At 46.4% G+C, this 24,083-nt stretch overlaps 1 protein-coding gene across 3 annotated transcripts in view; it reads right to left on the bottom strand.

The window, feature by feature from the left end:
- The window catches only part of ABL1 (ABL proto-oncogene 1, non-receptor tyrosine kinase), a 143,596-nt gene that overhangs the window by 33,858 nt on the left and 85,655 nt on the right, over nucleotides 1–24,083 (bottom strand). Inside the window, exon 1 of one of the 3 annotated variants that reach the window (XM_078436354.2) lies at nucleotides 11,175–11,417. The exons of the other annotated variants lie outside the window; for them this stretch is intronic. Within the exon in view, the coding sequence (XP_078292480.1) occupies nucleotides 11,175–11,253 (79 nt within the window). The 5' untranslated portion in view covers nucleotides 11,254–11,417. Of the gene's footprint in view, nucleotides 1–11,174; nucleotides 11,418–24,083 lie in introns of those variants that run through there. 3 annotated transcript variants of the gene reach the window in all.

Raw genomic sequence — 24,083 nt, 5'->3', positions numbered from 1 at the left:
AAGCATCCAACTTCGGCTCCAGTCACATGATCTCATGGTTCATGAGTTTGAACCCCACATAGGCTCTATGCTGACAGCTCAGAGCCTGGAGCCTGCTTCAGATTCTGTGTCCCCCCCCCCCCACCCCCACCCCCCGCCCTTCTCCTGCGCTCATGCTCGGGCCCATGCCTGCTTAACTTATTTCTAAGTAAATATTCTAAGTATTCTAAGAAAATGGCTTGGGTCTTTAAAGTACAAGTTAAAGATCTTCTTATACAAAAATAATCCTTTCTTAAAGTTGTGAGTCAGTGATCAAAAATGTTTACGGAAGATTCTCAGATAAGGCGTATCTGGTCTAGACGGCCAGGGGCTGCCCCTGCACCCACCAAGGGCAAACAGGAAGAGAAGTAAAATGTTGGTGACCTTCAGGGGCCCGTGAGGCTACTTCACAGACCTGAGGGGAGCGATTTCACCTCCAGGGAAAACATCCCTGGGAAGCTTCCCACCTTCCTGTAGGTGCTGGTGCCCAAGGCCTCGGTTTGCTCTGTGAGTACAGAGCCGAGTGGGCTCTCCTTCAGTGGGGAGGGGAGGGGAGGGGAGGGGGAGGGGAGGGGGAGGGGGAGGGGAGGGGGAGGGGGAGGGGAGGGGGAGGGGGAGGGGGAGGGGAGGGGAGGGGGGGTCGGGAGGGGGCAGGGTGTGTCAGGCGTGATAAACACTCCCTCTCCTTTTGCTCACATGCAATTCTTTAAACCCTTGTTGTTTATTCTTATTTCCTCTGTGGGCCTTTCACTATTACCCTCCAGTTCAAGCAATCTCTGTAATTCAGAAATCTATAAAACAGATCCCTCAAAAAGGAGGGAAGGCTTCGTGTTTTATTTCATACTCCGTTCCAACTGATGAGATCATGCTCAGACTATTCTCAAGTCAGTATACAACGGTCTCCTACAACTTTTTAGAATATGAGCTTAGAGGAAAAGTATTATTTCCCACAATCTGAACTTGATGAAAGTCCTTTTACCCACTTTCTACACGGTCCTTTATTTTGTAATTTACACCCTCACCCAGAGCGGCTAAAATTATTTAAAAAACGGGCTTAGTTGAATACAGCCTTGGCCTTAACATCACACTTCACAACATCTTCCCAGCACCCCCAAACACTGTGTTAGCTGCTGGGGAGCAGGGGCAGGGCGAGGTGGCAGTGATGCGAAGAATCCCCACACGGCCTCTGCCCCTTGGGTCTTGAAGAGAACACAGCTGGTGAAAATGTACATGGCCTGGATAGCAAAAGTCAAATAGAAGACCAAGTGAACTTCTAAGAACGCAGACATTGGGGCGAGGAGGTGTGAGGGGCCCGCTCACCAGCATTACACAGAAGGGGCTCCTGAGTAAGACCTCGCCTGGCAAGGGAAGCAGGATTAACATAGGGATCCAAGGCGAGCCCGACACACTGAGGCTACTCAGGGAGGGACCTTCATCCCTCTGCTGTGGACCCTCTGGTGATGTCTGCGGATGCCTCCAAAAAAAGTCAGGGACGCCTGGGTGGCTCAGTTGGTTGAGAGTCCGGCTTCGGCTCAGGTCATGATCTCGCGGTCTGCGAGTTCGAGCCCCGCGTCGGGCTCTGTGCTGACGGCTCGGAGCCTGGGGCCTGCTTCGGATTCTGTGTCTCCCTCTCTCTCTGACCCTCCCCTGGCTCATGCTCTGTCTCTGTCTCAGAAATAAACACTAAAAAAAAAAATTAAAAAAAAAAAGTCTGCAAATGCAGAGAATATGGAGGGCTGTAAGGGAAAACAGCTGTATGGAAACAGTCCTCAAATCTTAAAAACAGAAATTTATTTGTGATACAGGGCTTCTTCATTAATGCATTAAGTATCTACTTATTAATGGATTAAAGAAACAAGATCTAGTAGTAACTACTATCATTTCAAAGTTCTGATATGTGTAAGTGATAATCACAACTGTTACAGGACACGAAAACATCGGATTTCTACTGGTGACAAAGTCACCAGTATTGCTAACCTGGCTGTGGTTTGTTACCTACGTTCTTAAAAAAATGAAATACTAATTTTCAGTTAGAGGTTAGTGAAATAAAGTTCTAAAATTTTCCCATCCAAGGAAATGGAGCCCCTGAATTCTATCTCAGACCCCAAGGGCTTTCCAGGCTAACAACTCCTACACTATAGATTTGGTTCAGTAGAACCCCTGTAATCTGACAGGGAGAGGGGCCTAAAAAGAAGGCTGCTATAAATTAGTGAGAAGTCCAAATTATGCAGTTTTCTTTTTAAATAAATGCAGTTTGGGGGCACCTGGGTGGCTCAGTTGGCTAAGCGTCTGACTCTTAATTTTGGCTCAGGTCATGATCTCAGAGTTCATGAGTTCAAGCCCTGTGTTGGGCTCCATATGGACAAGACAAGAGCCTGGTTGGGGTTCTCCACCCCTCCCCTGCCTGCTCTCTTTACTCTCTCTCTAAGTAAATAAACTTTAAAAATAAATAAGTCAACAAATAAATGCAGTTTTAGCACTTCCCACTTACAGGCATTATAAGCATTAAGCTAAATGGGTTTCTGGAGAAAACTCCTTTTAAAAATAACAAGTAAAAAAAAAAATAATAAAAATAACAAGTAAAAAATAAAGTTACTTAAAATTAGACCAAGGTGGGGCTCCTGGCTGGCTCAGTTGGTTGAGCTCCCGACTTTGGCTCAGGTCATGATCTCACGGTTCATGGGTTTGAGCCCCACATCGGGTTCTGTGCAGACAGCTCAGAGCCTGGATCCTACTCTGGATTCTGTGTCTCCCTCTGTCTCTGCCCTCCCCTGTTCACGCTCTCTCTGTCTCTCAAAAATAAACAAACATTTAAACATTTAAATAAATAAATAAAATTAGACCAAGGTTTAAGTATTTCCCCTGGAATCTTTACATGATAATGTTCCTAGCAAATCAAGTTTAGGAAACAGAATTCTCCGCGTCGTCTCTATCAGCAGTCCAAGTATTAACTTTCTGAAAGATACACAGAGCCAGTCCCCTCCATCAAAAAGCAAAAACATAAAAAGAATTCTGGATCGCTTTCTAGGACTCTGTTGTCAAAGAAGCCTACGGTTACTGGAGACGGAGCATAAAGACGGACACCTCACCATCTTCAAACCACTCTGAATACGGCACCCCCACACCTCACCCCTGCCTCATCCCAGCTAAGTTTACACCCACATCGTGGCCACTTTTCCTCCTCAATCTCCCTGATGGGTCCTGTCCTGTCCGTGTGGCCCACCGTGCCCTTGACTGGTTTCCCTGACTCTGCCCACTGCGTTGTGCCACCACACTGCCACCAGAGGGGTCTTTCTAAAATGCAGCTCCGACCGAGCGGCTCTCCTATTAAAATCCCACGGAGAAGGCTGCTGGCAGAGGCGGAAGAGATCCTGCCCGTCACTGGTCAGCCACTACGTACTAGCAGGGTCACCTGTGGCAACACAAAGAACAGGACGGTCAAGTGCCCTGCAGGGTAGACTGCGGTTTGCAGATTAACAGGCAAGACGCGGTTGCTAGCGTGTAACAGGCCCTCTCAGCATGGCTGGGGTCATCATCAAGTCCGAGCTCCTGAAGTGGGTACACGAGGCCCTGCAGGGTCTGGTCTGCGACCAGCTTCTCCCACAACCCCTGGTCCCCCATTCCAGCCTCCCCAAACCTCTGGAAGCTTCCCCCACCGAAGCTTGTTGCTGCCCCAGCTTGTGAGCACTGTGACAAGTGCCATTTACTCTCTCCAGAATGCCTCCCCAGCCTACTTTCCATCCTCCTGGCCTCACCCCTTCTAGTGAGCCTGACTGGTCCTCCCTCCTCCCTGCACCTCACCCCTAACTGATTATCTCCCCTTCACCTCATAGGTGAAGAATCTGTTAGCCTGGGCTCCAGGGTGGACAAGCCTTGTTTAAATTCAGTCTACCGTGTCTTGAAGACATTAATTTCCCAGCCTCAGTTTCTCGATTGCACAATAGGGCAACAACAACAGTATCTACCCAACCGGGCTGTCAGAAGGGCTCCACGCACACCGCAGGTGGAGAATTTCTGCACAAACGCCACGTGTGGTACCTGGCCCTAGGACCCTGCCCTACAGGTCAAGTACTTCTTCATTTATTATTGTTCCCACAATAATGTGAACTCTGGGGCAGAGACCAGCATTTTTTTTTTTTTTAATTTTCTTTAATGTTTATTTTTGAGAGAGAGAGAGAGAACGAATGGGGGAGACACCGAGAGAGAGGGAGAAACAGATTCTGAAGCTGGCTCCTGGCTCAGAGCGCTCAGCCCAGAGCCCAACGCGGGGCTCGAACTCAGGAGCCGCGAGATCATGACCCGAGCCAAAGTCAGATGCTTAACCGACTGAGCCACCCAGGCGCCCTGAGACCAGCATTCTTATCACAGCCTTCACCCTCTGCCCCGGGCTAGGCAGGACATACAGCACCACCAGGTGTTTATTTAAATGAACAGCTAGGCAGAACCCCTTGCACTTGACTGTCTTTAGCAACAAAGTAAAATATTAAGTCTGGAGTGAAGAGTGTACCTTAATTATCTGTGAACCTGCAGAAACGGCAGACAGCAGGATGGAGAGCAAATGGCACTTTACCAGGAATGCTTTTATAAAGATCTAGGAAACGCAATCATTTTTTTAAAAATGGAATGTAAACCATGGTCAAGATCCCGAAACACAGCGCAACGTAAAAGTACGTTTCTCTGTGCTTTCACAAGAAACAGGACTCGTGACAGGCCGGTATGGGCAGACGGCCCCTCCACACACTTTTTTTTTTTTGTCTGTGGGGGAGGAAAGGGTCCCCAGATCCTGGCACTGGCCCCAATTCAAACTGTGGGCAGTGAGCCCGCTAACCAGAGAAGCATTTACTCTGTCACAGGTCCTTTTCGGCAAACTGAAAGCCTCCCCTTCTGCCTTGCCAGGCCGGGGATGGTTTGCGAGTACTCACTTCGTATGTCCTGATCTCCCTGAAAAGGTCATCAAGGATGCCTGGGTCAGGTTAGACCCGACTCACCGAAGGGGCTACCCAAGGGCAGATGAATCCCCGAGAATGTCTTGTTTGCCATTATTCCTCCTATTGCTAACCTGAGTAACTGAACAGGACCATAAAAAGCTATCTGGGTTCCAAAAAGCAATGGCTGATTCTATTCACGGCCCACCTTTTCAATTCAGTTTTTTTTTTTTTTTTTGAAAAAAAAATTTTTTTTTTAAGTTTATTTATTTTGAGACAGAGAGAGACAGAGCATGAACGGGGGAGGATTAGAGAGAGGGAGACACAGAATCCGAAACAGGCTCCAGGCTCTGAGCTGTCAGCACAGAGCCCGACGCGGGGCTCGAACTCACGGACCGCGAGATCGTGACCTGAGCCGAAGTCGGCCGCTCAACTGACTGAGCCACCCAGGGCGCCCCTTCAATTCAGTTTTAAGGCATTCCGTGTAGGGTGCTACACTACCCCACCCCCCCCACCTCCTCACCCCCCCCCCATAAGTCTATTAAGCAGACTCTCTCATGACAGGTGTTTTGAGAGGCCAGGCGACAGAGGCAGAGGTGAAGGTTACTCACGTGCCTCTCCCACGGCTTCCCATCCATCAGTCTGCATGGCTCACACTCAGCCCCTTGCACTGCTTTCTCGCTTTCTCTCTCTCTCTCTCTCTCTCTCTCTCTCTCTCTGGATCTTGCTCTCTCCCTTCCTCTCCTCTGGATCTCTTCCTCTGCCCACCTCTGCCATCCTCTCCCCGTCCCGTGTCCCCTGGGTTCTCCCTTTCTGGTCTCAGCCTTTCTCCTCTTGGGTCTCTGCCTCCCTCTCCTCCTTAATTCCCACCTCTTTCTCTTTCTCCCTCGTCTGTCTTCTCTGTCACCCAACACAGACAGTGTAACAAAGTACCTAGATGTGGGTTAAGAAAGAAGGATCTGAACGCCAATTTCGGGGACTGACAACTCTCATCATCGGAGGGCAAAGTTAGACTCTCAAATGTCAGTAATTAGCAAGCTGTTTTTCCAAACGGCTTTGGAAGTAGAACTTCAACAAGGCAAGAAAACAAGATTGACCATAATTTGCTCTGTGTTCTTTTTTTAACCAAGGTAATCTTGGGCCCAGCCGACTATGAAAAATGACTTAATCTGCCCTCTCTGAGGCTCAAATTCGGGACCTTCCGATTAGGAGACGGACGCCTGCCAGCTGCACTAAAAAGGACAATTTAAAATTGACCATACGTTGGGAATTATTAAAGCTGGTGATGAGTACAAGGAATTCAATGGGCTGTGTGCTTTTCCTTTAAAAAAGTAAAACAAAACAAAACAAAAAAACCCACAAGCCCCCCAAAACTAAGAATTTATTTTATGAATCTTTCTGGGTGTTTAATTATGATCTGCTATTACAGACGGAAAGTTAAATTCTTCCCATATCCCACTTGATCTTATGGTCTTGTATTTACCTTTTCCAGTTTTATTGATATGATTTACATATCACATTGTGTAGGAGGAGTTTCAGGTGTACAACCTAACAACTTGCTGTATGTAGACTGTGAAAAGATTAGTTACCACAGTAAGTTTCGTTAACATCCGTATCACCACACAGTTGCACGTTTTTTCCTTATGATGAGAACCCTTAAGATCTACTTCTCTTAGCAACTTTTAAATATACGGCACAGTGCTGTTAACTATACTATCTATAGTATAACTATATAGTTACATCTATAGTCTAACTAACTATACAGTGCTGTTAACTAACTATCGTGTTGTACAATGGTGTTATGTATTTTTTTTTTTTAATTTCTCCGTCGACCATTTTTCCTGTTTCTATTTCGGATCAGCGATTACACTGGCAAAATTATGACGATTTTAGAACAAGGTAATGAGAGGTAGATGTTCAGTCTTCACATCTTTGGAGCTGTGGAAAGAGTAAGATGCCAATCATGAATCAAGGGGATTCCTTTTCCACAATTAAAACATTCAGCATGGGCGTAAGAAAGGATCTGGGGCGGCGGGGGTGGGGGGGACGCCTGGCTGGCTCAGTGAGGCGAGCGCAGGGTTCTTGATCTTGGGGTCGTGAGTTCGAGCTCCACGTTGGGTGTAGAGAATACTTAAATAATTAAAACTTACAAAAAAAAAAAAGGATCAGGAAAAGGGAAGATACTTTTCCTTAAAACTGATGATAGAAGTATTAATTTTATGCATCAGAGCAAACACGGAAACAAGCTGTCTTGTTAACAAGAAAAACTATGGGTAGGTTCAGCTCGATTCTGTCATGACTTCAGCCATTGGAGAAACTGGCAATGCCAACCTTTTAGACTGCTCAATATTTGTTTAAAGTAACAGCTGATATGTGCTAACATCCTGCTCTGTGCCAGGCTCTGTGCTGAACAATGTAAGTGAAATCTCTCCCGCAAATCTCACAACTCAACGAAGGAGGGCCTACCACGAGTTGTATTTGGAAATGAGAACGCCACCGAGGCTCAGACAGCACGATGCCCAGGACCAGCGGGCAGCAGGGTTGGCATCCAGGCCCCGGCTGGCTGGCTCTGGAGCTGCGGGTGTCACACGAGAAGAGGACTCTGCAATGCCCTAGCCACGAAACTGTCTGCATTTAGGGACCTCTCAAAGGAACCTCATGCGGGTATATATGCAAACAGTCAGCACTTTATCGATTTCAAAACCTTCACGTGAAGCATCTCCTAGATCCCCAAAACGATCCTCTCAAGGTTGGCTGGACAGAGGATGTTGGTTCTTTCTGTCTTAGAGGCAAAGAAACAGAGAGGCCGAGAGAGGTTAGACAAAAATGGATCTCCTGACTCCAAATTCAGAAGCATTTCCAAAGGGCACAGGGGCCTTTCTCCTCCTCCTCTCTAGAAACCTCAGGGCGGCGGTATGCAAATAAGGTAAGGGTGTCTACAAAGCGCTTGGTGCCAGAGCCTGTCACATCATAAATGCTCACCAGTTTTAATGTCACCTCAAGCGAGGAGAACTGGCTGGCTTTCCATTAGGTTCCTGGAAGAGGCTGGCATTTTCTTTGTTACTAAACAAGGGAAGCACGTGATGAGCCCAGGAGAGAGTATTTAGAAAGAGAGCCTGGGCTGCTCTACAGAAGTTCTAACACTGTACATATCTGTGCAGCTGGCACCACATAAAGTATTTGCCAGAAAGTTAACTGCTGAAAAGCAGCATTTTAAAGCGGCCCTTAAAATAAATTTTGCAAGTTCAAGAAGAGTTCACTTCACATTACTTTTGATTCCACACTACAGAGCTAGCATATACATGTACAATATTCATGAACGATGTATGCAAATACACACGTAAACAAAGAAGAGTGAACTGGGGAAAAAAAAAAAATAATTCAAATGGCCAGTGCTCGGGGCGCCCAGGGGGCTCAGTCGGTTAAGCGCCTCACTTCGGCTCAGGCATGATCTCAGGGTTCGGGGGTTCGAGCCCCAGGTCAGGCTCTGTGCTGACAGCTCAGAGCCTGGAGCCTGCTGCGGGATCTGTGTCTCCTTCTCTCTCTGCCCCTCCCCCGCCCGTGCTGTCTCTCTCTGTCTCTGTGTGTGTGTGTGTGTGTGTGTGTGTCTCTCTCTCAAAAATAAACATTAAAAAAATGTTTTTTACATGGCCAGTGTTCATGTTTTCTTCCACATCTCTAGGGGGAAGCAATAATCAGAAAGCTGGGTGTTTGAAGTCAACCTAAGATTGTAAAGCTAAATGTGGTCATGGTGAATACATACTGCCTATAAACACACATTTCCACAAAGTTGGAACGCAAAATTCAAATGTTTTAAACGCTCATTATACGCATACAATATGTCCAGAAGGACACGCAAGAAAACTCCTGAGTGACTGCCTCTGGGTAGGGAAACTGGGTAGGAGACACAATTACTTTTCACTAAATACCCTTTTAAAATGTTCTTTTTTAAAATCATGTACAGCTATTTTAATATACATTTAAATTTTCTTCTGCGAAAGATGATCATTTTTATCAGTATTAGTCTTCTAGAAAAGAAAGAAAGAATAGCCTTATTTCAGACGTTCTTGAAGCTGCCATTTCCACATCCACAGAGAGTGCCAAAGGTCACAGTCACAGTTGGTAAAGCACCGAATGGCTGAAACTCGGCTCTCTGGAGCCAGACGGTATGGGTTCAAATCCCAGCATCACCACTTGCTAGCTCTGGGACCTTAGACAAGTTTCCTAACCTTCTGGGGCCTCAGGTTCCTCATCTGTAAAGTGGAAATAACCACAGGGCCATCATGAGAAACACGCACACCGAATCATATAGAAATACTGAAACATTGCTTGGCATATAGTAAGTGTTTAATTGTTGCTTTGACAGCTAGGCCTGGGGAGCGCATAGATGCATGATCAGGTCGCATTCACGGCGGGAACCATCTTTGACAGAATGCAAAAGCTGACTTATATTCGACTCTCTGTGCCCTGAGCTGCCTGCGCCCTGAGCGGGTATCAATAAACACTAATTGATTGACTTAGGAGGTCAGTAAAAAACGGAAAGGCTGGACAGGAAGCAGTAAGACGCTTTAGATGAGATCCACCCCCTAAAATAAAAACCAATAATTCAACTATGCACTAAATCTCCGGTTTACCCCAAGAAAACAGTCTGCCCTAAATCTCCGGTTTACCCCAAGAAAACAAAAACAATGTCACAGCTCTGAAAGTCCAGTTCATCTACTCCGCCCGTGGGCGTCCATCTGCAAATGGAGATAATGCCTAACACTAACTCGATACAGATGTAAATGAGAATGTGCTCAGAATTTTGAGCAACTTGGAAAATAAGCGACGCATTAACTGAAGATGATTTTGGCCGCTTCCAATGCCAACTTTCAGGGACAAATAAACCATCTCCTCCCTCCAAATGGTGGATTTTGTGAGCCGGCTCGAAGGCCCAAAATCGCAGGCAGGGAAGAGGGATGCATGTCCACATCCTGCGAAAGCAAGAGCAAACAGGTTTCACCTGCATCACTGGTGTTTATGGTTTAAGCTGCTTATGTGACTCCAGGCAGGCCCTCAAATCAAAAAGGAAAAAAAAAAAAAAAAAAAAAAGGTGGCTGGTGAGGGTCACGGGGGTTATTAAAAAAAAAAGTTGGAAGGAAAAGAGGTTAGACCATTTATGAGGCCCTCGTTTATTTCTCCTTCCTTTTAAAAAGAAGTACGTTACAACTTCATGGCACACTAGCAGCAATCCAACTTGTTCTCAGATGAGCTTTACGTTTCTATTCCTATTTTAAGTCCCCAGTGAAAATGACAGAGAAATACCAGCAGGATTTCGTCTGGGATGTCCGGTCCCTACGTCAGGTCGATTTCAAGTCCAAAATGACGACCCCCACGCACCCTCCCCGGTTCACTTTCTTTCAGTTGTTACTAGCAAAGAAAAAGAAAGACAACAGGAAAGAAGGGCACAGGGGATGAGAGAAGGGAAGGAAAGGAAAGCAGAACAGAAAAAAGGCAAAAAGAAAGATGCTCCTGGTTCTGCACTTTTTATGGAGCGAACCCAACATGAGGCCCCCCCTCCCCCGCCAAGTACGCTGGACTCATTCACAACGCCTTCCTCAAATGTGTAACTTCGCTTCCCCCATCCCCGCGAAAAGGGAGAATTCCTAAGACCTCGTCGTGGTCTGCAGATAAGAGTGGGTTGGGGGTTGGGGGCGCGTGGGGCGTGGGGTAGAAAGATCACTTGAAATTCCGCATCCATAAATGGTAGAGCGGTGTTCCTTTGTACACGACACTTAATGAGAATCACATGTTTCACAAACACGGGTCGACCTTTTGGACACATAATTCCCAATTCACGGTGGAAATTCCACAACGTGGGCTCACAGGGCCGTTCGGGCCTGTAGAGTTCGCTTTCTCAAACTTTCTCAGGGAGAGCCCCCCCAGCCCCCCCCCCCCGGCTGGGGGCCCGGAGACACCGCCATCCCGGCGTGGGCTCCCAGGGTAGGGCGCGGGGACCGGAGCCCCGCACCCTCCCGCTCGGCCCGCAGCGCCCAGGCGGGGTCGCGGGAAAGACCAGGAGAGAGCAAGAAAGGGGGGGGGGGGGGGCAGAGAAAGGGAAAGGGAAAGGGAAGGGAGGGGCAGGGAGGGCGCGGAGGGAGCGCGCGCGGGCGGGCGGGCGGGCGCGGCCCGGGAAGGCCCGGCCCGCGGCCCCGCCGCCGCCTCGAGCGCTCGGCGCCAGCCGGCGCTTACCTTCCAGGTAGCAGCTGGAGGACGAAGAGAGCCCCTTCTTGGATTTGCAGCCCACCAGCTTCAAGCAGATCTCCAACATTTTCGCGGGCCGGCGGCGTGGGGGCCGGCGCCCCCCGGCTCGCTGCGCCGCGCGCTCAGGCCCGGCGCGCCCCGCTGGCCCCGCGCGCCCTCCCGCGCCCCGGCGGCCCCGCCACGCCGCCTCGCCGCCGCCCCGCGCGCCCGCCCATGGCCGCGGCCGCGTCTCCGTCTCCGCTCCGGACGCGCCTGTTAACAAAGGGCCCCGAGCCCGGCCCGCGAGGCCCGCCCCCGCCGCCGCCTTAACCCCCTCGGCGCCGCGCCGGTCGGCCGGCCCCGCTCGTCGCGGGCGATCGGCAGGCCCGACCCGGCCCCCTTGCCGAGATCCAAAACCAACCCGGGGCCGGTTTCTAGGTCCACACGGGTGCTGATTTCAGGTGCAGCACCGAGTGGTTCTCAACGTTGCCGAGTCCTAACGGCCCAAGAAAGACACACGGGCTACTCTGGCTGCCGCCAGCGCAGGCCTGCTCGGCCACCACTTTTGCAACCTCGAGCATCTCTGTGGCGAGACGCCAACCTGCACCGCTTACAGCCCAGCTCGGCGGGTGCGCGGGGCTCAGGCAAACGCTGTGTCCCCAAAATGTTGGTGAATAATGCAGATTCCTCTGCAGCTACCAGTGCTGGTCTCATTTCATGTTCACAGAGTCTACAGTGATTAAGGCTAACTCAGTGGGTGTATAAAGAATGAATAATCAGAGCTAGAACCAACATGACAACCTCACAGGTATGCAACACGTTTGTCAAATCCTACATTCAGACTAGGAGATGGTTGGAAACGGGAGGAGAGGTGTGAGTTCAAGTTCAAACATAATTTCTGATTATATGTAAAGGGAATTGAGCTTTCACAAGGAGAAATCCTCAGAGGCAGGGCCTGGGTCCCTTCTTTGCCTTATTTTCTTCCACAAGGATTTTTTTCCCCCTTGGTTTGGTGAGTGCCACGGGGTACCGTTATTTGAAACCCATTTCATTGCCGTTCAGGGCTCAAATATTTATAGCTCTGGTTAGGACTGATCATATACAATATTATAACAAAATAACAATAATCACAATGGTGTATTATGTGACACAAAATCAGAAATCTAGATCAGTGGGAAGTAACAGGGAACCCAATCATGCCAACGAATTTAATAAATATCGTATATATTTCAGTAACAATAAGAAAAGGAATTTAATAAGTAGTACGAAGTAACTGCCCTGCAACAGAGAAAAAAATCAATGTAGCTCACATCTTAGAACACATGAGTAGTAATAAGAAAGGATGCGTGGAAGATCTTAGGAGTAGATCTGATGTGCGTCAGACTCTTAGGAGAAACATGGTCCATTCGTTACAACGCTGCATTTGCACAACGATCCTGTGAGGACTGGGGTGGTTATTATCCCAAATCTTCAGGGTAAGACCTGGCAGTCAGGAAAGTCAAGCACCCTGCCCAAGGTCCCGTAGTTGGAAACCGACGCTGGTCTGCCTGGTTCCAAGGATCAGGCTCCTGACCGGAGGATTACACTGTACCCTCTCATCAACAATAAATTCCAAATGGATTAAAGCCTTGGAGATCTGTATCTTTGGTTAAATAGCTACCATATCGGGGCGCCCGGGTGGCTCAGTCGGTTAAGCGTCCTACTTCGGCTCAGGTCACGATCTCACTGCTCATGGGTTTGAGCCCTGTGTCGGGCTCTGTGCTGACAGCTCAGAGCCCGGAGCCTGCTTCGGATTCTGTGTCTCCCTCTCTCTCTGCCCCTCCCCTCCCCATATAAATAAACATTAAAAAAAAAAAATAGCTGGGGCGCCTGGGTGGCTCAGTCGGTTAGGCATCCGACTTCGGCTCAGGTCATGATCTCGTGGTCCGTGAGTTCGAGCCCCGCATCAGGCTCTGTGCTGATTGCTCAGAGCCTGGAGCCTGTTTCAAATTCTGTGTCTCCCTCTCTCTCTGATCCTCCCCCATTCATGCTGTCTCTCCATGTCTCAAATATAAATAAACGTTAAAAAAAAAAATAGCTAACATATATTTCAGAGCCAGTGTTGGTTAAGAGACCCTGGCTACGAACGGTCAACCCCAGAAGGCAAAGCTGGACTCATTTGTTATACTTTCCAGCCTATCCTGTAACAACAGAAACCTGGGTATCTTGGAATGGCTCAGTAACAAGATCTTCATGTAGGTCTGCCAAATACAGCACATAAAAATTCACAAGTGGACTGGACGTGACTCGTGCGTATCACCGGGGTTCTCAGCCAGGGCATTAATAACTTTTCGGAAGTGTCCTACCGAATTGTGATCGGTGTACAAAATGTGTTTGTCCCGCAACTGAGTGGTTAGTGCTGTGGCACCAGCTCAGGCCTCATGAGCACCTAAGAAGGCGCGGGCAGGACGGTAAGTGCGCACCTGCAGACACAAGAGACGAGCGCGGTGACTGTGGGTGCCATCTAGACTCTGGGAGGCACGCTCATTCTGCTAGAGGGCCTGCAGGTAGTGCCAGCTGACTGGCTTAGTGTCGTCTTGAATCTTTCAAACTCCCAAACGTAGCACCAAAAATAGAATTGAAAGCGTGCCACCAGGACAAACTGAAAAATACAGTATCTGTTTTGGTGCCCTTCCGGAAAGTTCTTTATTACTGGACCAAACAATAATAAAGTGTGTCACTGATACAGCATTTCAGGTTTAAAGAGCCGGAGTCAAATCGGCAGCTTAGTGCCAACAATTATACGTTGGCAGGCATTTTTGCGGCTCTGACCGCTTCCTTGAATACTACCAGTTAATACAGGTCCGAATACTTGTTTGCATGTGAGGCACTTCATGTTGGGATGTAAGTTTATTTTAAAAGGCTAATGGCTATTACGAATATTCTCTTCTTGAATCTAAAATGACCTTATCCTCTCAAATCCTCTTAAAATGAGTAATGCTTATAAACTGCATCCAAACCTTTTAAATTATAGTTATAAAAGCATGCATCAACAGGTCTGGTGAAACACTCTGAATCAGCAACAACAAATGTTGAAAATTTTGCCAACCTGTACACTACCAGACCACCTCTTCCCAGATCCAGGTTTGATTCGTTTGAAACTCATTTGCAAGGTACAAAAGGCGCTGTTACAAGCAAATAAAGGCGAGCCCCGATCTTCTTACAAGAATGAAAAAAAGACCCGAGAAAGGTTTCCCTTGAGCAACCTTAAATCCAAAGGCATGAACTTACACAAGCAAAAAAAACGAAAAAGATGTGAACTAACGTGTTGGTTTGGTTGCATCCAGTTTGGGAAAGAAACAGACTTTTAATGTGCACCTGATACGTGCCAGGCACCAGTGTTACAACGATCCCACGAACTTTGGGTAGTTTAATTCCATTTCACAGATAAGGAAACTTGGGGGGATGGGGAGAGGGCTCTGTCCAAGTTCACACAGCTCTGGAAGCGGTATGGTCCAGAGCCCCTGACCTTTCCAAAATGGCACACGATTTTCAATTTAAGGGAAAGGGTAAGATAAGCAAAGCTAGAGGTTGAAATAAAAATCGTTAACTGTTAGGGAAAACGTCTTAAAAGAAAACAGTTCAGAAAACTAGAACTATTGAAGAATATTTTAAAACGTATTAAGTATATATCGTTTTTTTATTTTCTAGGTTTATTTATTTAGAGAGAGAGTGCACATGTGAGCATGAGAGGGGCAGAGAGAGGGAGAATCCCCAGACTCCTCCAGGATGTCAGAGCAGAGCCCAATGCAGGGCTCAATCTCATGAACTGTGAGATCATGACCTGAGCCAAAACCAAGAGTCAGCTTAACTCTCTGAGCCACCCAGACACCCCTTATGTATATACTTTTTAAATGTTTATTTATTTATTTTGAGAGAGAGAGTGTGTGTGTTGGAGGGGCAGAGAAGGAGGGAGAGGGAGAATCCCAAGCAGGCCTCAGCACAGAGCCTGACATGGGGCTCGAAGTCAAGAACCTTGAAATCATGACCTGAGCCGAAATCAAGAGTTGGACGCTTAACGGATTGAGCCACCCCCGTGCTCCAAAAACCACTGTTTTAGAAGAGAGAAGAGGTGCTTGTTTTCACTGGAAATAGGACAAACGTGAATGGATATTTCTAAAATTTTCTCATTTGAAACCCATTTTTTCCTCCATCTAGGAAACACACAACTCTAGAACAAGTCACCAAAAGAGGACCCTTCTCTTAAAGATTTTAGGCTAAAGACAATTTTTTTTAAGTTTGGAGTTCAGTCCTATTTAAATGTGGGGGGGAGGTGGGGCACAAGTGGGTCAAGGGAAGGAGACAGGAGCTGCAGGATGGGGGGTCAGGTGGAAGGGAGACAGGTGAATCCGACATGGGGCCTGGTGTGGAACCCCCCCGGACCAGATGATCCCAAATGTGACAGACCCCTTCACTGTTTCTGGCCCAGCCAGTAACTTTGTGGGGTGGGGGGCGGGAGAGCAAAGATCTCGAAGTAAGTGCATGCTATTTTACACGCACCTGCCAACAAAGCCCACTTCCTCTGACTCTGCAAACACTCTCCCACGAGAGCCTGCTGGGTCCAGTGTGGGTCCAAAAAAGGAAAATGCGGCTCAGAAGACCACATCAGTCAGTTGCATCCATTTTGGCCACTGTACAAGGACACACGTGCATCTCTTACAAGTTTTCCCATGAGATAGCACTACCTGGGGGTCAAGTGTCACAAAGGCCTGCTGACTCTGGACTGGTAAGACGGGGAGGCAACACGGCAGAGGCTGAATGAGCTACTCACGCAGCCTAGCTCCGAACGGCACGTGTACATCATCCACTGTGGTGGCCTGGGCAACTGACTTCACCTCTCAGAGCCCTCATTTCTTCGACCGTTAACACTGGGGGTGAGGGGCTATCTCACAGGGTTACGAAGATTAAACATAATGTATGGAAGGTGCTCCATATACAGTAGCTATTGTTATTTCCAAAAGAGCCCCCTTACCAGATCAGATGATGGTCTGTGTTCCTGCGTAAGTCTTACTGGGACTAAGTCAAGAGCTAAAATTAACAAATGTGATATGTGAAAATGATTCCAGAAAGCACGGTCTGAGGGAGTGAAAGTAGTCTGGAGGTTTTCCAAGGGACAAGGAATCCATTTATTTTATTAAGGGAAAGAAACACTAGCTATGGAGTAGGAGTAGCAACTGAGATTGAAATGTCAGAGTCCTACCTTTCATCCGAAAGCCAGGGATTGCAACCACAGCTTTGTGGCAAATCACAAACTCCACACCCCACATCTTTAATGGGGGCCGATTTCAGGACCAGGACTTGATGAGCTAGCCACACACAGTTAATACTGATTGTTTTGTTAGTTCCCCTGGTATTTCCAGAGCTACAATTCTTAGCTGGGGGCCAAATTCGAACTGCCTTAGAGTAAATCTACTTTCTAGAAAATCTCATTACATCAAGACTCTACATTTTTATAATTAACAAGTCAAACATAACTATTAAACAATAATTTTTCTCTAGGTGGAAGCAATTTATTATGGGTATGCCCATTTTTAAATTAATTTTAATTTTTAATCAAAGTAATACACATGCAAGGTTAAAAATCAAATAGTACTGAAGTTTTGTAATAAAAACAGCAATCCCCTAACTCCATCCCCCAGTTTGCTGCCCCAGAGGCAGGGAGCCTCCTTCAGATTTCTAACTAATATCCTCATATTGTTTCTGGAGTCATCAGCTTTCCACATTATATTTGGTAGCATCCCAACCTCCCTAAACAGTAAAATCACAATTTTTGGTTAAATCAATAGTGTTTACATTACTGTGATGATATAAATATTGTTCACTGTTCTGCCAATAATATACTATGAATATTTCCTTTATTCATTTAACCTAGAGATATTAATTACCTTGATTTTTTTCATTTGACTAATCTTCTATAGATCTATTACTGTTTCCCCCCAAATATTTCGAAGATCTGTTAAACACCTGGTAGCATTTTTTCCAAATACTAAAACACTTAAAATATTCTCAATTCTAGTTATTGACTTCTGTTCTTCTTTTGCTGGAATTCACTGTCCAATGCCTTCCTGAAAAGAAAAAAAGGTGAGGGGGGGTGGAAGGGTGGGTGCTGCAGGTCCAAAAAATGCCTTTCTTCTATGCTACTCTGACAGTTTGGCTGGGTATAGAATTCTAGGTTAAAAGTAACTTTTCCCTATAGGAACGACCCAACACTAATATCATCCTCAATGGGGAAAAACTGAGAGCTTTTCCCCTAAAGTCAGGAACAAGAGAGGGATGTCCACTCTTGCCACTGTTATTCAACATAGTATTGGAAGTCTTAGCCTCAGCAATCAGACAGCACAAAGAAATAAAAGGCATCCAAGTCGGCCAGGAGGACGTCAAACTTTCACTCTTCGCAGATGACATGATACTCTATACGGAAAACCCAAAAGATTCCACCAAAAAACTGCTAGAATTGATTCATGAATTCAGCAAAGTTGCAGGATATAAAATCAACGCACAGAAATCGGTTGCACTCCTATACACCAACAGTGAAGCGACAGAAAGAGAAATCAAGGGACCGATCCCATTTACAGTTGCACCAAAAACCATAAAACACCTAGGAAGAAATCTAACCAAAGAGGTGAAAAATCTATACACTGAAAACTATAGAAAGCTAATGAAAGAAATTGAAGAAAACACACACAAAAAAAGTGGAAAAGATTCCATGCTCCTGGATAAGAAGAACAAATTTTGTTAAAATGTCGATACTACCCAAAGCAATCTACATGTTCAATGCAATCCCTATCAAAGTAACACCAGCATTCTTCACAGAGCTAGAACAAATAACCCTAAAATTTGTATGGAACCAGAAAAGACCCCAAATAGCCAAAGCAATCTTGAAAAAGAAAACCAAAGCAGGAGGCCTCACAATCCCAGACCAAGCTATACTACAAAGCTGTAATCATCAAGACAGTATGGTACTGGCACAAAAACAGACACTCAGATCAATGGAACAGAATAGAGAACCCAGAGATGGACCCACACTCGTATGGCCAACTAATCTTTGACAAAGCAGGAAAGAATAGCCAACGGAATAAAGACAGTCTCTTCGGCAAGTGGTGCTGGGAAAACTGGACAGCGACACGCAGAAGAATGAACCTGGACCGCTTTCTTACACCAGACACAAAAATAAACTCAAAATGGATGAAAGACCTAAATGTAAGACAGGAAGCCATCAAAATCCTCGAGGAGAAAGCAGGCAAAAACCTCTTTGACTTTGGTCGCAGCAACTTCTTACTCAACACGTCTCCAGAGGCAAGGGAAACAAAAGCAAAAATGAACTACTGGGACCTCATCAAGATAAAAAGCTTCTGCACAGCGAAGGAAACAATCAGCAAAACTAAAAGGCAACCGACAGAATGGGAGAAGATATTTGCAAATGACATATCAGATAAAGGGTTAGTATCCAAAATCTATAAAGAACTTATCAAACTCAACACCCAAAAAACAAAAATCCAGTGAAGAAATGGGCAAAAGACATGAATAGACACTTCTTCGAAGAAGACATCCAGGTGGCCAACTGACACATGAAAAAATGCTCAACATCACTCATCATCAGGGAAATACAAATCAAAACCACAATGAGATGCCACCTCACCCCTGTCAGAATGGCGAACATTAACAACTCAGGCAACAACAGATGTTGGTGAGGATGTGGAGAAAGAGGGTCTCTTTTGCACTGTTGGTGGGAATGCAAGCTGGTGCAGCTACTCTGGAAAACAGTATGGAGGTTCCTCAAAAAACTAAAAATAGAACTGTCCTACGACCCAGCAATGGCACTACTAGGCGTTTCTCCACGGGATACAGGTGTGCTGTTTCGAAGGGACGCATGCACCCCCATGTTTATAGCAGCACTATCGACAATAGCCAAAGTACGGAAAGAGCCCGAATGTCCATCGATGGATGAACAGATAAAGAAGATGTGGTCTATATAGACAAAGGAGTATTACTCGGCAATCAAAAAGAATGAAATCTTGCCATTTGCAACTGCGTGGATGAAACAGGAGGGTATTCTGCTAAGTGAAATTAGTCAGAGAAAGACAAAAATCATATGACTTCACTCATATGAGGACTTTAAGAGACAAAACATATGAACATAAGGGAAGGGAAACAAAAATAATATAGAAACAGGGAGGGGGACAAAACAGAAGAGACTCATAAATATGGAGAACAAACTGAGGGTCACGGGAGGGGTGGTGGGAGGAGGGATGGGCGAAATGGGGAAGGGGCACTAAGGAATCTACTCCTGAAATCATTGTTGCGCTATATGCTAACTAATTTGGATGTAAATTTTAAAAAAGAAAAAAGAAAATTAAAAAAAAATAACTTTTCCCATTTAATTTTGAAGACATTTCTGCACTAGCTTCTAGCTTCCACCAATCCCCTCAATTCCAGTTATAGGCCTCACCGCCCCCTGCTTTCTGTGATAATGCATCCAATGTTAATTCTTTTTCTCAGGATCTTACAAGCACACTGGCTCACTTCTAATCGATACCTCTCTCAGAAGGAGTTAGGTTTCAATTTGCTTTTGACTATCTTCCATTTTGAAAACTGTGTTCACCTTTCTTGTCCAATTATCCTTTTTGGTTCTTTTGCCCTTACGCATTTTCATTTAGAAAAAAACCATCTTCATATTATCATTTCACAGTTGGGCTTGGGAACAGAGATAAAAACAGGTCTTCAATCTTTAATCATTTTTAATCCGAATCTCTATTGCCCATTTTATAGATGAGGTAACTGAGGCACAGACAGGTTAAATAACTTGCATGAGGTCTCACAGCAAAGTATGGCAGAGCCAGGGAAAGAACCCAGACCTCCAAACTCCCTCGTTAGATTTTTTTTCCATTATGTCACACCCGCTAGGTAGCTACCGTATCCATCATCAAGAGCTGACAGACCAGTTTAGGACACCAGGCTGCAAAACTATTTACAGTTTGCTGCACACCACAGGTTTCAAATCATAATATTGCCGGTGGTGAAGAAGCAAGCAAAGCCTGAATTCTTACATCCATTTACAAGTCAAGTTATAAACAGATACATGATTATTTTTTTTAGTGTTTTTATTTATTTTTGAGACAGAGAGAGACAGAGCATGAGCAGGGGAGGGGCAGAGAGGGAGCGACACAGAATCCGAAGCAGGCTCCAGGCTCCGAGCTGTCAGCACAGAGCCTCATGCGGGGCTCGAACTCACAAACCGCAAGATCATGACCTGAGCCGAAGTCGGACGCTCAACCGACTGAGCCATCCAGGTGCCCCTAAACAGACGTATTATTAAACAAATATAGTCTGGGATAATTGGTATGAAACTCTAAGTGCAAGAATTCAACTCAGAGAGGTTCCATGCATTTTCGTGAATTGTCTTTGTCCCTTTACTTTAGTTAACTTTTATAATAAATGCCAAAGAATTTTATTTTAAATCCCTAAATCTCGTTTGCTTGCCTCTAACCTGAATATTGACTAAAGAGTAGGCTAACTCCAAACCAAATCAAAAATAGCAATGTTGCAAAAGTCAAAACGCTTCAGACTATTATCTTTAGAATAAGGTAAGCTTAAGCACAAACTTTATGCAGAAACACTGATAAAGGAAAAGCCCGAATGGGCCAGACCCGTTTTCTTTTCAAACGCTGCTTTTGGCTTTTATAGTTTTGTTCACTTTGACCTGGGACACCAGTGGTTAACTTTTCCTTCTCTTTCTCTAAGACTGAAAGAATCTGGCCAGCAGAGAGCAGGCCAGGGAGATCACGTTACTTGGGGGTGGGGGAGGCAGGCAGCTGGAGGGAGGGTAGAGAGAAGGGCCAGTAGGGAAGGAAAACACGTCCTCTGAACCTCCCCACAGTGCAAGGCCCAGCAGGGATCAGGAGGTTCGCAGAGGGGCTGGTGTTTATCCGGGTTATCTCTGGGGCAGCTGAAGGGGGCTGTGCGAGCATGGGCTCCCTGGGCACGAAGGTCCTCTGAGCAGCCCAGAGCTGCGCCCGGGGAAGGCAAGTTTCTCGACAATTGCTAGTGAGGCCTAAAATCCTAGAAAGGAAACACTGAAGTTGTTTTTATGTTTGCTTCTTCAAAACAGTCAGCACCGAAGTGTTCTGTTGTCAAGGTTCTTAAACGCACCCAAAGGACAAATGGATCCGCAAGACTTCATCCCTGCACTTGTTAGGAGTGGCTGTGGTCTGCAGAGGAGCAAAGGCGTGGCGAAATAAATGGGACTGCTTTTCTCCTCCAGAAGCGACAGATATGGCATATTAATCCAAAGCCACATAATAACCAGAGAAGTATGGCTGCAGAGAACCCTGGAGAAACTGCTCGTTAAGGGACACTGCGGTGATGTCAGGAGGAAAGAGTCACTTGAAGAGAAAACGGCATAGAGTTCTGCTTCCAAAGTCAACCGGCAGAAGCTGTCGGCCTGTCCGCCACCCCAGCTACCAGCTGGTGTGTCTAAGCTTGATATTCAGTAAAGCGGCGACTCCCAAATCGGATTTAACCACGAAGTGAATTTTCAAATTTTCGAACCAATGACAATTCATATTTATGGCTGTTTCAGCATAAGAACATTCTGATTGCAATTCTAAAAAACAGCATTAAAGTTAACTCCTCAGTAAGGCTTGGGCCAATAACTGCAGATCAACTAGACTTTCTTTGAGGAAAAATGAATGGGCATCCCACGCAGACTAGTTACAGGAACCCCCAAGCAAATAATGGCCCCCAACGTCTGTTCTCCTCTCTTGCCCTCAACCCCTAAGTTTTAGACCTCAACCGTGTTTTAGATGGATATGCACCACCACCCCGCCATGCCCAGAATAAAGACGACACTTCCCAGTCTCTGCAGCTCAACATCACCATGTAACTGAGTTTTAGCCAATTGCATGTGAGCAGAAATGACAAGCCCCTTTCTTAGAAGGAATGGGAGGCAGTCTCTCTTCCACTTTCCACTGCCTGTACAAGGACAGGGCAGCCAGAGTGGCCATTTGGATCTTGAGGCAGAATCCACATTTCACTTTTTCATGTTTATTTATTTATTTTTGAGAGAGAGAGACAGACAGAGACAGAGAGAGACAGAGCATGAGCAGGGGAGGGGCAGACAGAGAGAGAGAGAGAATCCCAAGAAGGCTCCGTGCTGTCAGCACACAGCCCGACGTGGGGCTTGATCTCATGAACCATGAGATCATGACCCGAGTTGAAATCAAGAGTGGGACGCTTAACCGACTGAGCCACCCAGGCGCCCCGAGAATCCACATTTTAAAGAGCAACAAGATGACAGCGTCTCCTTATACAGCCAGGACTGCTAATGTCAGCCTGTTGCATAAGAAACAAACATCTAGTTTGTTTAAAACTGCTGGTGTTCTGGGGCGCCTGGGTGGCTCAGTCCGTTGGGCGTCCCATTTCAGCTCAGGTTGTGATCTCACGGTTTGTGAGTTCGAGCCCCGCGTCCGGCTGTGCGCGGTCAGCACGGAGCCTGCTTCGGATCCTCCGTCCCCCTCTTTCTCTCTGCCCCTCCCCTAATCAAGGGAATGAACACTGAAACAGCGAGCCACTCCTTTCTTCCCCCACAAAATCAGCAATAATCCAGAAAAGCAGCAAGACTCAGTGCTGGCAAGAATGCAAGCAAACAGGCACCCTCTAGTCCATGTTCCCTGCAAATGTAAATGGGAACATACTTTCCGGAGAGTGATTTAACAATTTTTCCATCAGAAGCCTTTTAAGATGTCCCGAGGCTTTAATGCCACAGCTTCATTCTGGGGCATTAACTTCAGGAAGAGTTGGTGCAAAATTTATTGCGAAGCTGTTCTTACAAAGATTTAGTACAAGAATGTTCATCACAGCACTGTTGATATTGGCAAAAGGAGGGAAGGAAGGGGAGAAGGGAGGGAGGGAGGGAGGAAGGAAGGGTGGGAGGAAGGAAGGGAGGAAGGAAGGGAGGGAGGGAGGAAGGAAGGGAGGGAAGAAAGAGGGAGGAAGGAAGGAAGGAAGGAAGGAAGGAAGGAAGGAAGGAAGGGAGGGAGGAAGGAAGCAACCTAATTGTCCAATGGCCGGGGATCAAATGAAATGTTGCATTCACATGGTACACCACTAAAAAATAATGTTTTCAGGGGGGCGCCTGGGTGGCTCAGTCGGTTAAGCGTCTGACTTCAGCTCAGGTCACGATCTCACGGTTCATGAGTTCGAGCCCCGCATCAGGCTCTGTGCTGACAGCTCGGAGCCTGGAGCCTGCTTCGGATTCTGCGTCTTCCTCTCTTTCTGCCCTGCCCTGCTCATGCTCTGTCTCTCTCTGTCTCAAAAATAAATAAAACATTAAAAAAAAATTTTTTTTAACTGCTGGTGTTCTACATCTGTTATAACAGCCACGTAGCCTTTATGCTAATAGTATTAAAAGACCAATTCTAACTCACAGAAATTTAAGAATTCCCTAAATCAACATTTCATTTTCTTTATCAAAAACTGTAAATTGGGCGCCTGGGTGGCTCAGTCGGTTAAGCGTCCGACTTCAGCTCAGGTCATGATCTCACGGTCTGTGAGTTTGAGCCCCGCGTCGGGCTCTGTGCTGACAGCTCAGAGCCTGGAGCCTGTTTCAGATTCTGTGTCTCCCTCTCTCTCTGACCCTCCCCTGTTCACGCTCTGTCTCTCTCTGTCTCAAAAATAAATAAACGTTAAAAAAAAAAATTAAAAAAAACAAACAAACTGTAAATTGGAGAGCAAGCATCTAAAACAGTCTCAGAACCTTTAGAAAATGAGGAAGTGTCCTAGATAATCAGGATAAGACACACAGCCCAGTGTCCCCTCACAAAGAACACTCAAATATCACACGTTAATTATTATTACCTTTAACCATCCCCTCCCCTTTCC

The sequence above is a fragment of the Panthera onca genome, chromosome D4 (genome assembly GCF_046562875.1).
Source record: "Panthera onca isolate mPanOnc1 chromosome D4, mPanOnc1 haplotype 2, whole genome shotgun sequence".
Classification (NCBI taxonomy): domain Eukaryota; kingdom Metazoa; phylum Chordata; class Mammalia; order Carnivora; family Felidae; genus Panthera; species Panthera onca.
The sequence above is the reverse complement of the archived record's forward strand: the minus strand, read 5'-3'. Positions and strand labels throughout refer to the sequence as shown.